We start from the raw sequence: 17,855 nt of genomic DNA on the forward strand, positions 1-17,855 counted from the left end.
TTGTTACTGTTCAAAAGATTTCTGTTATATAAACTCTAACATTCAGTGTATACACTGATGCATGATGAAGCTCCAAGCAAACTCTGAGTAAATACAAATACGCAGGTGGGGTAACCAAGGAAAACTCATCTGCTTTGACTAATGTGCAGTCTTCAGTTAACATCTCATTAGGAGTCTGCTCACATCTCATTCCCATTAAGAGTATTCCGTTTTCTTTGTCTAAAGTGTTGAGTGGTTATGAATAGTAAGGATAGACTATCTGTAATTATTTTTTAATTATTAATGGTTTTGTTAGATCCTTTCACTTTTACATTACATTTCTGTTAATGTAAGTTAAATCAAAATGTACTTCAGTTTCCAAGCTGTTCCCCAAAGTATTTTTCATTCTTTCATAACATTACTTCAGATTTCTATGAGGTGTCTATGAAAAGGCTTGCCTCCATGCAGTAAGTCTCACCAAGCTAATAGATTCAGGTACTATTTGGTGATACAAATCCACCTACCACAGCATCAGTCATCATCAAATTGCTAAATTCCCAGTGGTATCCAATGTCAGGGTAATAGTATGTGCAAAAGTCACTTGACCTTAACCAGCATCTTTAGCAGAATATAGGAGCATCTATTCTACTTGGTGCTCTCAGATGAAAGGCCTTTTAGTGCTTTATGCATAGGAAGTTTTTCAGTTAATTATAAACTAAAGGAGAGAGAAATAGGTGAATTTGAAAGGAAGAGAAACCAGAAGAAGAAATTAGTGTTCAAGGTTTGCACTCCAAGTAAGTACCTCTAAAGTAGTTTAGTCAAAACAAATACTTAGTACTTCGTCATTAGAAAGGTAATGACACTCATGAAAAAGCAAAACAGAATTTTCCTAGGGAGAAGGAAAAAAGTGCAGTGTTTAATCAATGTTTCCACCACCAACACAATAGCACTTCTTAATGGTACACTCTTCCCTCAGAGAAATAATCTGGGCTTGTATTTACTAAGAGCCCTGGTTTCAGATCTAGTACAAGCAGCTCACAGAAATTCAAATAATAGCCCCAGTGAACAAAAAAGACAAGAAAGAGACAATGGATGAGCTTTTGAAATCTTCAAACTACACACAGCACTCAGCCCCTAGGATACTTGTCTGAAAGGAAATGTGACTTCAGAGGTAGAAACAGGAGTCTCACACAGGGCGAAATTCCGGGCTGAGATGGAGGGCAGCAAACCTCAAGGAACCAATGGGGAAGGCAGCCGGATGGTAGCCAAAAGTACAAAGTTAACATACACTGCACCGAACACAACAGCTACTAAAAATGACTGGATAAATTATGCAGAGGGATTTCTGGATTTCTTTCAAGTAATTAAGTTTCGATTTCTTGCATTTATTTTAGTTCCAGGAAGCACAAGGCGCCATGGATTGCAAAAGTCTCCATTGATTGTTCTAATACTTCAAGTTTAATTTCGTGACTGGACTTAACTTTGAGAACAGGTAACTACACGGTCCAAGGAAATTCACTGTAATGAAATATAACTGTCTCTCTGGGACGAGGAAACACAGGGGAGCCTGCTGGTGAACAGAGAGCTTTCCACCCGCGGTGGTTCGAGAAGAGGAGGGAAGACGCCTGTAATGCAAGGGATTATGCGTGAGTGCAATCACCTATGTGTGTGGCGCATGTGTGAGTGTGTCTCCGCGCAAGTGCGTGTATGTGTGTGTGTGTGTCCGTGCATAAATGTGTCGGTTCTCATCCCTCCTCTCTGAAGAGCTCAGAATTGGGTATTACGGGCTTGAATCCTTTCCCTGAAGAAATTTTAGTTTGTTGGTAGCAGTCCTGTTCGCGCCTAAGGTTAGCAGGAGTTAGTGGGTTCCTTCAGCTGTACCCACGTGTGAGTTCCTGCCACGCTCGGCCTCAGCTCGCCCTCAGCAAACAGACAAGGCGAGGCGCAGTTGTGAGGGCGCCTGCCAGCCTGGAAGGCATCCAGCTGGCCTGGGGCTGCCGGCTCCCTGCGAGCCCCTCCTCCCGCTCTGCTTTTCTTGAAACTGGGCTCTGCTCTCCTGCCTCCGCGAAAACAGGGAACCGTAGCGTTCTTTTCTGTGGCGCTTCCGCTCCATCCTTGTCCTCTATGTGGCAGCTTCCCTCAGTCCAGAATTACCTAGACAGAGCCTGGCCTGGCTTGTTCCGGACTCCAGGCCCCTGGCCTTGTGCAAATCCCTCCCTGGACCCAGAGCAAGCCCTCTGGAGCGCAGGGAGCCACTCCCACCCTTTAGCCCTGCCAGGCATTGATGGGAGGGATGTTGCCAGGTGGAATTTCGATCTAGAAGAGCCTGGGAATTGCTGGATGTGAGAATTTCCCGAGACACTCGATGACTTCTTGCTTTGGAGCTTGAAGTGTAGGTCAGCCAGAAAGATCCTGAGAGGAGCCAGGTATAGGTGCCTCCTATCTTTACGGGGGAGGGGGGCCTGTTCTAACCTGTAGGAAGAGGGTCTGGGGCTCACGGGAAACTACAGTGGAGAGGAAAAGTTTGATAAAAGCAGGGGTAGTGGTGGATATATTGTGAAGAGGAAAGATGTTTGGGGAAAATATACCAACCTCTCCTCAAACCCAGATCCTGAGCTCAGCACTAGAGTGTAAGATCATCCTGTTTCCCCTGCACTTCATTCTGTGACTGGTTATCTAGGCATCTCCAAAATTCCCAGTTATGAGGGTAGGTTCCATTTTCCTCTTCTTTTTTCTTCATAGGACAATGTGGGCCTTGTAGGAGTTTAAGTCCTCACCTCTTCCTCCATGGACAAACCCCCTTTCTGCCTTAAGCCACAGAATCCAGGGAAAACACCCCAGAATTCATGGGAGTTCATCTTCCATTAAGAACCTGAAGCAGATTGGTCACCTCCTGGAAATCCCAGCAATGGATTTCCAGAGAGTGAATCCAGCCATCCCCTCTTTCCTCCACCATCCCCGTCTGCTCCCTGCCTGTGCACAATAGGGCCAGATCTGTCTTCTGAAAAATCTTTCTTGTAGTCCAATTCAATTCTGTTTGAAATACAAAGAAATCACACTACCCTTAATAGATTAAATTTTAATAAAACACATTAGGTAGAGTAAAATATGAATGCAGTGTTTAAAATTTTAATAGTAAAGTAGGACCCAGAAACGAGGAGGAGACAGTGATTTCTCCCCTTGGGATGGCTTTGGGCATGGGTCGATTTCTGGGTTGGGGGCACCTACTTCAGGGACCCCACTGCTAGGAAGCCTTGGTGGACTCCTCTTCGCCAGAGGGAAGTGGTTCACATCTGTCCGCCTCTGCTGGTGGATGGGACAGAAGCTACTGTCAAACAAAGAGGCTTGGTGAGAAGAAAGACTCCTGCAATCACACAGTTGATCTGTTCCCCTCCCACACCTCTGCTTTTAAAGAATTTTTTTCTCCTGTTTTCCCTTTAGGTAGGTCTGTAGGAGTAGAGAAAGGCACAAATGTGAAGGGGAGCTTGCTCATGCAAGGGTACGCTGGGGTTACGGGAAGCCGGTTTCCGAGGTGGGGCCATCTGCTTCCACCCCTTGGGTTTGTTGCCAACTTTCTAGTTATTTAGATGGCCTTTGCTAACTAGGGGGCTGGACTCTTTCTTCCTCTAAGAGCAGCTTTCACACTCACTGGAGCACTTTGCAGCAATGCCTGTGGGCAAAACTGAAATGGGTTTTATTGATATCACTGCAAGGATGTTGGTATTCTGGACACTCCTGAAGGGAGAGATTGCAAGACTGCAAGTAGTGGTGATGAACGAAGAATTGCATTTTCCCTCTAATGCAACACAATCGCTGTTCATTTTTCACTCTGAATGGAAAAAGAATTCAAACTCTGACTTGACTTTTTAAAAATGTATGTGTTTTCTAGGGGAAGGAAATACAGGTAAATAAACTCCTGAATTGCCCACAATCACATATTAATTTACCTCAACTTGATAATTAGAAGACAAAGTGTTTTTTTTTTCTTTCCTGGAATTAGAGATATCACTGAGAAATATGTGAGATATAAAGAAGTTATGTTAAGGTTAATTTTATGACATGATTTTAATCATCAAGAAAATATTTTCATGAGAGTTTTCTTAAAATAGTTTTATTCAATATATTCTACATCAAACAAAGTTTATCCAATCATTTTAACAGTGCCCTCTCTATTACATGAATTTATTATATTACCTTATTTACCATATGAAGTGGTGACAAGTGTTTAGCATTTTGGAGATCAGTTGTCAGTTGCTATTAAAATCAAGATTAATTCATATTAACGATATGCATTTCTCAATACTCCCAGGTGACAACATACATTAAAACAACTATTGCAAGTAATTAAGCTGAATGAAAGAGGAGGGGACAAGGAGAGGTTCAAAACACCCCAAATATTTGATTTTGCAATTCAAGTTCAGCAGACTGTTGCCACAATAATGCTTGGGAAACTCCTTAGGGTTGCTTTTTATTTTACATCTAATTAGGCACCTAATGAAAGAGAAGAATTTTTCCCCATGTGGTTTTTCTCCTTGGTATTCTTGTGCCTTTACTTAAACACATAAACACACTATTTAGAGGTTGCAATACCTAAAAGTTTCTTCCGTGATTCACTCACTCTAACAATCCGGGAAAGCAGGTAGGTGAAATCATTTGTCTTGCTGTTATTTTCTTCTTTTATTCTCACCTTGGCTCTTACACAGTACTGATAGAAAACATACCCAAAAGAATTTTATGGATTTTTATTAGGCTTTTGAGATGCTCAACAGTTTATACTAATTAGATCATCCAAAGCCTTTTGAAGATTAAGCAAATTGGACAACCCTTGTTAATTAGAACATAATTTGAAGTTTGAAATTATAACACTGATGAAGTGGTCTAATTAGTATGACGATATGTTAATGGGCCGGGGAGACAGAGCAGCCGTGGAGTTTGGTATGAACCTCTCCAAGGCTTGTACGAAAATCCCCCCTTACACCGACATTAATAAAAGATTTCTATAGACTTCAGCCTTTCCACGATGACATACAATTTATAGTACACACAATGCATTAGCCCATAGTGCAGCTCAATTTTTTCACTATTATGAAAACTAATAAATTCGTCAAGCTGAATTAAGCATACAAATCAGACGAGGCATAGCAGATTACACAGTGAAGCGCGGTGTCTCCCGAGCCTAAATGAAATTTCAATCTAATAATTCCTTCCTGGCCCAGTCATAATTTGTTTAGAGATGTTGTTCTACTTCTTTCAAAGCGCTATTCGCACTATAATTAAATGATACTCAGGCTTTTAACTTTGATTTATTTCATTTCGAGAAGCTTGAGACGGGGAGAGCTGTACAATGTTATTTTGTTGTTGTTGTTTCCTTGAAAATTACCCCGGCTCTCCCTGAGATAGAAATGAAGCACCTACATACTTACTTGAACTGCTCGGCCCAAGTCATGTTCATGCATGTCACCACCCCCCTCTCCGGTCCCGTGTCCAGTCTTCTCCAACCTCATACCCGGAAACGCTGCTTGCAGGAATGCCCCCTGGCTACTATTTACTATTTGTCTCCGCATAGGGAAAGAGAAAGGTAAGCCAGAGAAGGACGACCGAAAGCTACAGAGATTTAAGGACCACGGACAGAGCCCACAGCGCGCTTATTGCTGCAGCCTTCCAAGTACTTACTCCCGCGGCTCCTGAGGACAACGCTCCCTGCTGGAGCACGCTGTCCCGCCCAGCTGAGGTCAGGGGTGGACTAGAAGACCCCTATTAGCCGCTGCCACCGCGGTGCTTCAGGGTGCTGACCACCCGAGGGTCCCTCCTCGCCACACTCTTTTCCACTTTGTTTTTGTCCTAGCGCGCGCCAGCGCCTCTCAGGCCTGCCGCCTGCTCTCACACCTGCTCGTCTTCCCCAAGCTCCCAGTGCCTGCACCTGCTCCCGGTCTCCCCTGTCCGGGTCTGGCCACCCGCGGGTTCCTGCGTCCAGGTCAGCCGGCCTTCTCACCCTTGCCTGAGCCCCGCGCCTTCCGCGGTCTAGGGAGGTGACAGCAGCAGTCCCCGAGAGCAGGGAAAGTAGAGAGAAGATAGGAGCATGAAAGAAGATGATATGTTTGTACGTGTGTGCTTGCGTGCGTGGGGGTGGGGGCTTGTCTTCATGCTTTGCAATTGGAACTGTGTGTCCACTTCTAGAGAAAAGTGTTCTGCACTGGGACAAAAGTGCGAGCAAAGTGTTGGCTAAAAATAGGCCCTGTCAGCGCGAAGCTGCTGTGGAAATGAAGATAAGTGGAGTTCGCGCCAGCCCCCGAGGGTGTGTATGCGCGCGCGCGCGTGTGTGTGTTGTGGTATTCGGCAGCACATGCGCTCTGTAATTTCTGGCCCACCTCTTCCTCTGTCAGTTGCCCTTCTTTCCTTTGATCGTAGCTAATGAAGAATAATAAATCCAGAGGCAGGATTTGCCAGTGGATCCTCCCAAGACCCAACTCACACTGTTCTGGATACAAGGAGAGGGAAGAGAAGAGGATGTGAAAGGTGTGTGTATGTGTGTGTGTGTGTGTGTGTGTGTGTGTGTGTGTGAGACGGGGTGGGGGTGTTATTGGAGGTGAGGGGGATCGCATGCGCACTGGCGACCCGAGCCGGCTCTGCAGCTGTCCAATCCGCTGAGAGCTGCGAGAAATCGAGTGAGAGAAAGCCCTGCAGCCCCGCCGACCCATGTCTTTTCTGCACCAGGCACCCGCCGGGCGGAGGGAGCGGGTAGCAGAGCGCCGACCCCGGCGCGCATCAAGGCCGGAGTTCAGAGCAGCGCAGAGACGCGGGGCTGGCCGTGGGGTCCGTGTTCTCAGCAGTGGCCAGGATCCCGGGATCCGGGTCACCTGAACTCCCAGGAGAGGCGGGCCGAGTGGGGGCGGAGGCCTGGAACTTAGTGGTAAGCAGGAGGCAAGGGAGGAGGCAGCCAGGTAAGAGCAACTCTGAGTAGTCCAGGGGGAAAACCTAGTCAAGGCTGGCTTGGACAGCAACTTTATTTCGGAGTTTCTCTTTCTAGAGAGGTGTAGACCCAGCAGAAGAAGTGGGAGGCGCTGGAGGCCGGCCCCTAGGTAGGCACTGCCAGGTGACTGAAGCAGGGAACTGGCCCGTCGGGTGAGGTTGGAAAGGGGTGCGCGCGTAAGTAGGAGCCGCTGGGAGCCAAGAGGGGCGGCGACATCAGAGCGCTTGCCGGGTCTGGGAGGCGGTGGGCGCGGCAAGGGAGCGGAAGGCGGGTGCAGGTGAGCTGAAAGGACCATAGCCTGGCGGGTGGTGGGGGAGCACAGGGGAGAAGGGGCGTGCGCGAGCATCCGAGCGGGAGCTAGTGCTTCCCGGCAGGGGAGGGCGGAGGCGCGGGGGCGGGAGGGAGGAGGCGCGGGGGCAGGCGCGGGGAGAAGGGCGTATAACTCCACGGCCTGGATGAGTCGGGGCAGTTTTGGGCGCGCAGGTCTGTAGCCTGCGCCACCCGGAGCCCGGCACCGGCTCAGACTGCAGAGGCGGCGGAGGAGCTGAGCGTGTCACCCTCACTAAGAGTGCAGAGCCTGGAGGCGGCGGTGGGGGAGCACAACTTTGCGTTGTCCTTTCACACTCCGGCTCCGGCCGAGCACTTCTCGGGAGCGTCCCCGCAGCTGGGGCCGGAGAGCTCGCGGCCCCCGAGCGCCCCGGAGGGCGGGAAGATGATGATGATGTCGCTGAACAGCAAGCAGGCGTTCAGCATGCCGCACGGCGGCAGCCTGCACGTGGAGCCCAAGTACTCCGCACTGCACAGCGCTTCTCCGGGCTCCTCGGCGCCCGCGGCGCCCTCGGCCAGCTCTCCGAACAGCTCCGGCAACGCTGGCGGCGGCGGCGGCGGCGGCGGCGGCGGCGGAGGCGGAGGCCGGAGCAGCAGCTCCAGTAGCAGCGGCACCGGTGGCGGAGGCGGCGGGGGTTCGGAGGCGATGCGGAGAGCTTGTCTTCCAACCCCACCGGTGCGTATTTCTGCATAATCACCGCTTAAAGGCACATTTTGACAGCCCCCTTTATCTGCTTGATGTTTTTTTCATGTCTGCACAGCAAATCACCCCACACCTCCAACCAATTTCCCCCCTCTCTCTCTGTTAAGTATTCAGCGGGTCTTGCCTTTCATATTAATTTTTATGACCTGGGATGTTGCCTGCGCGCGTGTTGTGTTGTGTTGTGTCTGTAGGCTCACTTCCTCCTCCTGCACTCTCGGCTGCTCTCGGTGGCATCTCTCTTTCTGCTCTTCACCTCCTGTTTGCAGGATTATAACCGTTATTATTATTTTAACGTTCTGGGAATGTTGTAGGCGCGGCGGTGAAGGTGTGGAGCTGGGCCGGGGCTTCCGGAGAGAGCGTGCACAATTCCCTGCTGAGCGTAATGTGTGCCTTCTACTTGCAATTGCAGAGCAATATATTCGGCGGGCTGGATGAGAGTCTGCTGGCCCGTGCCGAGGCTCTGGCCGCCGTGGACATCGTCTCTCAGAGCAAGAGCCACCACCACCATCCGCCCCACCACAGCCCCTTCAAGCCGGACGCCACTTACCACACCATGAACACCATCCCGTGCACGTCGGCCGCCTCTTCCTCATCTGTACCCATCTCGCATCCCTCTGCGCTGGCCGGCACGCACCACCACCATCACCACCACCACCACCACCACCACCAGCCGCACCAGGCGCTCGAGGGCGAGCTGCTGGAGCACCTGAGTCCCGGGCTGGCCCTGGGCGCCATGGCGGGCCCCGACGGCGCGGTGGTGTCCACACCCGCTCACGCGCCCCACATGGCCACCATGAACCCCATGCACCAAGCCGCGCTCAGCATGGCCCACGCGCACGGGCTGCCCTCACACATGGGTTGCATGAGCGACGTGGACGCCGACCCGCGGGACCTGGAAGCGTTTGCCGAGCGCTTCAAGCAGCGACGCATCAAGCTGGGAGTGACCCAGGCAGATGTGGGTTCCGCGCTGGCCAACCTCAAGATCCCCGGCGTGGGTTCTCTGAGCCAGAGCACCATCTGTAGGTTCGAGTCTCTCACGCTGTCGCACAACAACATGATCGCTCTCAAACCCATCCTGCAGGCGTGGCTCGAGGAAGCCGAGAAATCCCACCGCGAGAAGCTCACCAAGCCCGAGCTTTTCAACGGCGCGGAGAAGAAGCGCAAGCGCACGTCCATCGCCGCACCCGAGAAGCGCTCGCTGGAAGCCTACTTCGCCATCCAGCCCCGGCCCTCCTCGGAGAAGATCGCCGCCATCGCGGAGAAGCTGGATCTTAAGAAAAACGTGGTGCGCGTCTGGTTCTGCAACCAGAGGCAGAAACAGAAAAGAATGAAATATTCCGCCGGCATTTAGGAGACCCTTGGCGTCTCCAGGGAAAACCCTCTTCTCGTCCCCTCCTCCCCTTCCCACCTCTTCTGCCTCTTTTCTTTCCACTTTTGGCGGACCAGAAACAATTCCGGTAAATGTGAATCCCGAGACCGCGAGGATTGAAGAGCAAGCGCACAGGAAAACGACCGAGCCCAAGGCAGTGAAAATGTGAAACGGTTTCTCAAAGCAAAGAAAAACAAAAAGATGGGGTCTGTCATGTTGCAGCGAAGTTATCCCTTTGAGCCCCACCTCAGCTTCTTCCGAGGAAGTGTGGAGCTGGCTGTTGGCAGGGCAGCAGGAGACAGCCTTTTAAAAGTCCTCAAGAATGAGCAAGTAAGATTTGTTTTTTTTTTCTTACAGACATCATCCTTGTCCAAGTTTAAAAGTACACTTTGCAGCTATTTTTCAGAAATAGAAATCGATTCAAGACTGAAACTTTAAACTAGAGTTGATGCTTAATGGGAGAGAGACATCTCTAAAGTATTTTCAATTTTAAAAAAAGATGGCAGATTTTCTGCATTTACACTGTATATTATATATATATATTTTTTATCGTGGTTCTTACCCCCTTCTTTCTTCTCTGAAGTGTTAATGCTAAAGAAAGGAGTTGCGCCTGCTGTGTTCACTGATCTTGAAAGCTATCATTAGATTATTGCCGAACAACCCTCTGTAAATTATTAATTTATCTCTCTAGCAACTTAATTTTGTGCACATTCTAATTAATTAAAACTTCTTTAGTCTAAAGAAATAAAAACCGGGGGAAACGTATAGTTAGTGATGTTCAAAAATTTTTCTTTGATGAGTTTATTGAATACTTACAGTTTTCTCCTTACACCGTGTTGCTTTTGGCCCATTTGTATATTCTCACTTTGAATGAAGATTTTTCTTTTGGTTTTACTGGTAGTGTTCTGTTTTGTGAGTTGACACTCAGTAATGAATGTCTTAATTGTGTAGATCTGATTCACAGTCCGAAGTATTGTTTACTTCGTTACCTATTTAATGGGGATTCCCACATTGTCCTCACTACACACGCGCTCTGGCACTCTCCCTTACACGCCCACACATGTACACACATTCACAAACACACATCTCCAAGAGAAGAAGCAAAAGGAAACATGACTAATGCATCATTTTCTAGCTTTAGGTGCATTTCCCACTTGGTGCTTGTCTTTCCAGACTTTGAGATTTCACCAAGGTGTTTCAATCTTCCAGTTTTCAATTGCTCTATTGGCTACATTTTAACATTTATAGAAATCCTTCAATTTTTCCTTTTGGAGGTTTGTTTGTAGAAAAATGAAATTGAACTATAAGAAAGACAGTGCACTGCTTGTAAATTCACATTGTTTGGTAGAATTTTTTTGAAACAAAAAATAGGTACATAATGACTGGTACCTTATTTATTGTAAATATTTCATTCAAAATGATGCACATATAGATATATTCTTACAAATTTTGCTGTATTGTTCCATTTGAGGCTCTCCAAAGTCTTGAGTTCTGTGTATGACCTGGTTTCTTGTTTTTGTTAATAGATGGTTTATTTATTATGGTAATGTATTAAGTTATGTTTGGTGTTGTTTGATTGTCTTTCATTGAAGAGATGATTTTAATGTTTTATTGGCAACGTATGCTGTTTTTCATTAAAATATGCTATTAATATTAAATGACTTTTAAAATGTGATGCTGTTCTAATCATTTATGTTGATATTATTTGGATGAGGGATTTCTAAAGGTAGAAGGACATTTTGGTATTTAATGGGTATGGTTTTATCAAACTATGGTTTAGACTTAGTAAGGGATATTTCCCTGGGAGAGCATAAAAAGGATTTATAATAGCCTCTTAATATATCGACCTCATATCACAGATTGTTTTGCTCATCTACTCAGATGAAATTGTGATATTTGCCTCTGAATATCTCCTTTGGAGTTCTTTCTGCAGACCTGCAATGATTCTACAAAGAGAATCTTTTAAACAGATATTGAATGGAAACAATTATACCCACTGTCTACCACCTCTTGGGTAAAAGGAAAAGGGAACTTATCTCACTTTTCAGAAGCACCAGTAAACTGGGTATGGCAAGCCCCAAGGCCTGGTTGGAGAGCGCCGAGGTTGAGGACCAGGGGCTAGCCCATTATAGTTCTCAGTTCAATCACACTCCTGTAAAGATCCAAGCCACTGTAGGAAGCACCTAGATTGCTGTTTTACAAAGTCTACCTTGTCTTGTCTCTTTCTCTCCAGTTCCCATAATCTTTAATAAAACTAATATTACTGTAATAGGCAGAGTGTGGGTGAGGAAGACGTTCTAGTGGGGGGAGGAGGAGTAAATTTTTATTCCTTTCTGTGACTCAGTCTGACACTAGAGCTGGTTAAAGTCTATGTATTACTGATTCAGTATTGACACAAGGAAACGCTGACCATTTGTCTTCCTGGTCCTAGTTTAAAGACACCCCAACACATTTTTATAATGTCAATAACTATAGCTGAGCAACATACTAGATTTTGAAAGTTTATCTTTCCAGTCAGGCTCTATTTAGATAATTATATTTTCAATTAGTCATGGTACTAGTTAATGTGCAAACAGTATACTAGTCTGTACATCAAATAAGAGGAAGTAACCAGGCCATCATCCAAAGGTAATTCTGATAACTTGAAATGTGACCCTTCTGGTATGAAACTGCCTTGGGATGCTTATTATTTTGGAGGGAGGTTAGAAAATAGCCCAGAACTCAATAAAAATTATTATAGTTGTTCAATTTGGGATTAAATACTGTTAGAAACCAATTATAACTTCCAATTGCAACAAAAATAGTTGTAAAAGTTGGATGGTGAATGAGCAGTGGGATTTTTTTACCCCATGAATGAAATAATGCAGACCCCTGAAGAACAATATCCAAGAGTTCATTAAGAAATAGTGAAATACATTGCTTAGAAGCACAGAAACATGATTTTAAAAGAGAGTTTTGAGTTAAAATATAGTAAAATTGGTGTTTCATTTTATTTCTGTATTTTTGAAGGCTGAAAGTTCCTTTGGCCATATCCCTGCTTATTCTTATTTCAGTTTTCCTGAAATTCTTTTCAAACTGCCCGCTTCCAATCTCAGTATATGGAGTATACGTTTCAGCACCATGGCCAGCTACCACATGACCGCACTACTGCAATAGTTCTAACCAGCCCAAGAACTTTCTGCTTGCTTGCCTTTTTTCAGAGTGGAGAAAAATAATGAAATATCTTGAATGTGTAGCAGATGAAATTTGATGATTTAAGATAAAAATGATTTTCAGTAAGTTATATCTAACCCTTCCCATGTGTGGGTTTTTATTGAAGGACCATATGCATTTTATTGAAGGTTGCGCATGTTAAGATAAAGATGAATAAGTTGGGGAGAAGACAGATAAATTGTGCTATTGTCTTATTTTTTCAAATATGGCATCTTTGAGGGAAGACAGAAATCTTGTAAAACTAGTACAAGTCAAGAGATATGCTGCTCAAAAATAAAAGAGTTATTTATTCTTTTTGGTAAATTTTGAAGCACATAATAATTTCATGCATGATTGCATGACCATGATTTTTTTGAAGAAGTTATGTAACAGCAACTGTATGTTTACCTCAACAGTTGAGATCGAAACCCATATTTTTTACCAAGTTTTTTGTTTGTTTTAGGTTCCTAGATTTAAAAAATTGTACCACATTTTAAATTCATCTTTTCTGTTATTAAAAGGTCAAAAACAAAACAAAACAAAACAAAAACTTCTTGCCTACAAGAATGAAATATTTTCCTTCTCAGAGCCTGTGTAAATGTGTAATCTATGGGAAAATCAGACCTTTAAAACGAAAAATATTTTTAAAGATTTTAGAAGTGAGAGTTGAAAAACATACAATACCAAAGAGATTTGGAGAGAAGAGAGTTGGTCTTAAAGAAAAAAATGAAAGGTAAGAATAGAATGATCTATAATGTTTTGAAAATCGTCATTTGCCATTGACTTTCAAAATACTCAGGTAAATCATTTGAATTCAAGTGGAAATGGAATAAATCACTAACAGAAAAATCAGCCAATCTTTGCTTGATAACTAGGTATCCTTTAGAACAATATTATATTACCCAGAAAGAATGCAATTTCTTTTGAATATCTGAAATAAACAGTTGGTCAATTCTTTGTCATACTAAGTTTCTTTGACACTTTGCTTGGGGAAAATAATGACAGTATGAAAAACCAAGTAAAGTAATTAATAGTTGCATACTTTTGATATTTCTTTTTTTCTATGAAATGTGTTTTAAAACTAAATAAGAATATATAACCAAGCTTTCTACTATTAAGGACAGATTCTGTGGTCTCTATTTGCCAAGAGAATTAGAATTTCAACGGTAAAATACTTTATTTAAAACTTCTAATAAATCACAATTTTTTGATCCATTGGGCAAGGTCTAGAGGCAATAGTGGAAAAGGTATTGAAACAACTCGATTTTATAAAACATATTACTAAGAAGGCAAACTCCAAATTTTCTAAGAAAGACATGATACTAAAGTCAGAAGTGTGTCTGTTTCTAGGTAAATGATTCACATTAGAACTCAGAACTTAACTTTACATTTGCAGGTGGCCCTGAAGGGAGGGGCTGGAACAGAAGGCAAAAGTTGGATTGGTGTTCTGATAGGACAAAAAGGAAGACAAAGGTTTCTGGATGTTCCTGAAATCCACATTTGTCAGGAGACAGATTTATGGCAATCAGAAAAATATTGCTAAATTTTCCCTCCTTTGCCCCTTTAAAGAAGCCATTCCCAGTACTGAAAGTCTATTATGAGAGAATTAATAAATTACACAGCGAATTATTAAATCCAGATAATTACAAGGAATAAGTAAGTAATCATTAGTTATCTCAGCTAATTACTGTGGGTCAGAGCCAGCCAGAATGTGAAATCCTCCGCGGGAATTGAAATTAACTTTGCACAGTGAGTCTCGCTGCTTGACATCCCCAGTCTGTAGGCACATGGCAGTTCCCCTGTGAGCCAGTCTTTCTATTTAACTTGGAGAGAATAGAAATAAAATTAAGTGGCAATGTGATAATAGGAAGCTGCTCAGCAAGCAAACTGGAGGTTTTATTCTGTACTTTCAGTGCCTGGAGATGAAAAGCTTTATTTACACCAGTTTCAAAAAAAATTTAAAGCACTCTTGTTGAGATCGGGTCCCTGAACACACATGCATAGGAATCAACGGTCGACTGGTGTGACAGTCAGATTATCAGCACATGAAGTAGGGTGAAGAAGAACAAACGTTTTGAGCCCTCTCCTTCGCAACCGGATGGGGAGGGGGGAGCAGTCAGAAAGAGAGAAATAAAATGAAAATCTTGGCCTTGCTTTCATCCTGCAAGGTGGAAAAGCTGTTGAAAAGTGCAGCCTGGTCTAATAATCTGTTTGTTTTGTTTGGGTAACAATATGCTTTCATCTTGCTGCAGGAAGATCTAGCTTAGTGCAAATGTTGTCTCTTGTTGATGTTTTGCCAGATGCTTCAAGAACTGAGATATATATATATATATATATATATATAATTTTTCACTTTCTGAAGCCAGTCTTCCGACCCTCTCTCTGTCTACACTCACTGAACCCCCTGGCCTTCCAAAGGGCAGAGAAGAAGGCTAAACCTGGTGCCTGTTGGAAAGTAGAAAATGTATGTGTGTGTGATAATGTGATTGTGTTTGTGACAGGAGTGTGAAAGGCTAGCCATACCAAAAAGCTGCTGTTAATGTATCACAACAAGGGGGGGGATCTAAGAGCTCCCTTTTTTATCAATTGCAATTAGATGGACAGTCTTTCCGCTCATTCCCTGCACTAGTCTGGGATGATAATAAAAATTTAATGAAGCCTGGGACGAGTAGAGAGCTCTGTCTAGGGACTGCGGAATAGAATATTTTAACTGTACATTTATACCAACTGTCTGGCTTCAAAGACGTGACTGCTTTTAATCTCGAATTAGAAAACCACAGACTTGAAATTAAATATTAGATACTCTCGGATCCCCTTCCTTTCTGAAATATTGTCACGACTCTGTTTTCTTCCATTGCCCCATAACACACATATTTTAGGTCTCCAATTACATTTCCGTGAATAATAGATGGCTTTGATAGGGTGCAGTATTCTTGTGCTTGTGTGTGTGTGTGTGTGTGTGTGTATGTGTTTTAAATAGAGTTAATGCAATATTAATTGGCTGTAGATGTTATAAGAATGCACAGCCCCCTTTTCAGGAGCAAGTCGATGAGATAGGGATGTGGGAGAGAATGAAGGCGAAGGCTTTTCCCAGCTTAGGTCACTACTTGGTGAAGGGGACCCTCTCGGAGTGCTGGGTAAGTACAGAAGCCCCTTAGATTCACGGTCAGGGATGCTCAAGCCGTGCAGCCTAGGGAGAAGTCCGCCTGTGAAGGCGGAGGCGGTAGAGAAGGGAACAGTGTGCAGAAGAAGCAGGGTGCAGGAACAGGCATCACCCGAGGGCTTTCCCAGCCGACAGAGGCTAAGGCTTTATTCTTACGGGGCGAGGAATACAGGTCCTGGTCCCAACCCTGCGGCCAGCTACCTTGCACGGCTGCCCTTGGGTTCCTGGCCAGCCCCATTCCTCTCTCCTTCCCTGGAGTTCCGGGTGAGGGCTGGTGAGAGATGGGTTGAGGGGTGGATAGAGTCCTAAGAGCTGCAGGAGTGGAGCAGAGCCGCCTCCCGCGGTAAAGGAGCTCGCTCGGCTCTGCTCGGCCCCCAGAGCCTAGGGGAGCCGGTCCCCCGCGAGGCGCGCAGCCAGGAACCCGCCAGAAAGAGAGGCCCGGGCTCCGCGCCCCCTTGCATTTTACTAATCACGTCTATTTAAATTCTAGCGCGGTCCGCCGCGCTCTCACCGGGAAAGCTCAGGAGAACTGGACCCATCAATTATTCTGAAAAAATCCCAGGCTACGTGAGGCTTCCAGCCTGCGGGAGGAGGGAGGCGGGAGGAGGTGCAGAGCCAGCCTCTACCCCTCACTCCTCCTCTCCGCCCCTTCAGCGCGGATCCCTCCGTGTACACTTAACTTCAGGGTTGCGGGGCCCCAGGGAGCTCGTGCGCGGTCTCAGGGTTGGCACTTTCTCGGATGGGGAGAGAAAGTGGTGGGAGTAGCTGGACAGCGGGTCTCGCTTTCCCTCATGCCCTCGTGACAAGGTTTCAGACCCCGCAGATACATATTTTCCCGCGCTGCTACCCCAAGTTCACTGCCCCATCCTGTTCTTTTGCCAAGTCCCTGAGGCTGGCCTGGTAGTTGGGATCTGTGGGCACGCAGTGGACTCTACTCATCCTTGCTTTGCTCCACACACCTGCATGGATGGGGCCCAGGGGGAGATTTTAGTTCAGAAGCCTATTAGGAACCTGGGTTTAAAGTCCTCTAGCACGCACCCCACCTCCCATTCAGGCTTCAGGATGCCCCGAGGCCCAGCAGCAAGCCTGGCGCGCAGCTGGACGCTCAAAAATCATGGGTATGCTCTAAAGTAGGGAGGCGGTGAGCCTGGCTAATAATTACTGCGCCCCCCCACCCCCGCCCAAACTCGGTCTCCCACCCCCTCGCTGGGTCTGCAACCATTACTCCAGCTGTCACGCGGCGGAAAGCGGACTCCCTCCCCCACCCCGGGTTTCGCTGTAGCCAACAGAAGCCAGTGCCCCCACCCCCTTGTCTCCCATAGGATCTGCATCACTGTTTTTAAAAATTTGTTCTAATTTTTTTATATCAACATCATACTTCCTCTTTCCTCTATCTCTTAGCTTTTGCAGTTTCTGGACCCCAGGAGCATATACAAAAATCTTATGTGGCTGTATTGGTGAGTGGTTTTATTTTGTTTGTTTGTTTTTGCTTTTGTGGACTCCCACCCCCACCCCCAGTAATGGGGATGCAATGATGGTCTTGTAGCTTCCAGGTCTCCCTGTGTAATGTGAGGGAGAAAAGAAAACAAGAGCTATGTATCTAATATTCTTTGTAGAAAAAATCCAACTGGCCTTATGAAATTGTTGGAAGATGTCAGAGTCATTCTGTTAAACTAACGAGGCTTGATTGAAGACAATGACAAGTTACTGATGTGTTTGAAAGTGATTAGAAGGCTTACCTCAACACCCTTTGTGTGATTCTTTCAGGCCACTGTTTGTATTCTTGGACGGTCTGAGAGTTACTCTGGGGTTGTAGGCTCACCTGACAATCTTTTCCCCCAGTTGTGGCCATAGCTCTGCTAAAGGGGAATCTGCATTTCTGTGCATTTTGGTTAAACTGGGTGGAAGCTCTCTGATTCCTAGAAGTAGACTAGATCTTGGTTTGAGGAATTCTTGGCCTAGTGTGGAGGTGATGAAGTGAAGTCCTTTTGCTCAAATGTCAACAATGATCTGGGGCTAAAATGTAAGGGTAAAATTTTCCACTAAGTTCTTATCGTTGTGTAAAATAGGCATTTTCTGCTCCAGTCCTGGCCTTGGGCTTTCCTCATTATAAACCAGGGAGCCCCTAATGTTCGTACTGCAGATGGACTTA

General features: G+C 45.6%; 1 protein-coding gene across 1 annotated transcript; it reads left to right on the forward strand.

Annotated features, from left to right (window-relative positions):
- The first annotated feature begins 7,634 nt into the window (after positions 1–7,634).
- Pou4f2 (POU class 4 homeobox 2) lies at positions 7,635–10,982 on the forward strand. The gene is made up of 2 exons (XM_005386664.2): positions 7,635–7,952; positions 8,389–10,982. Exons 1-2 carry the CDS (start codon positions 7,662–7,664, stop codon positions 9,328–9,330), a joined length of 1,233 nt encoding a protein of 410 aa, XP_005386721.1. The 5' UTR covers positions 7,635–7,661; the 3' UTR covers positions 9,331–10,982.
- Positions 10,983–17,855: the final 6,873 nt, after the last annotated feature.

The sequence above is a fragment of the Chinchilla lanigera genome, unplaced genomic scaffold (assembly GCF_000276665.1).
Source record: "Chinchilla lanigera isolate Chin_1 unplaced genomic scaffold, ChiLan1.0 scaffold00027, whole genome shotgun sequence".
NCBI lineage: Eukaryota > Metazoa > Chordata > Mammalia > Rodentia > Chinchillidae > Chinchilla > Chinchilla lanigera.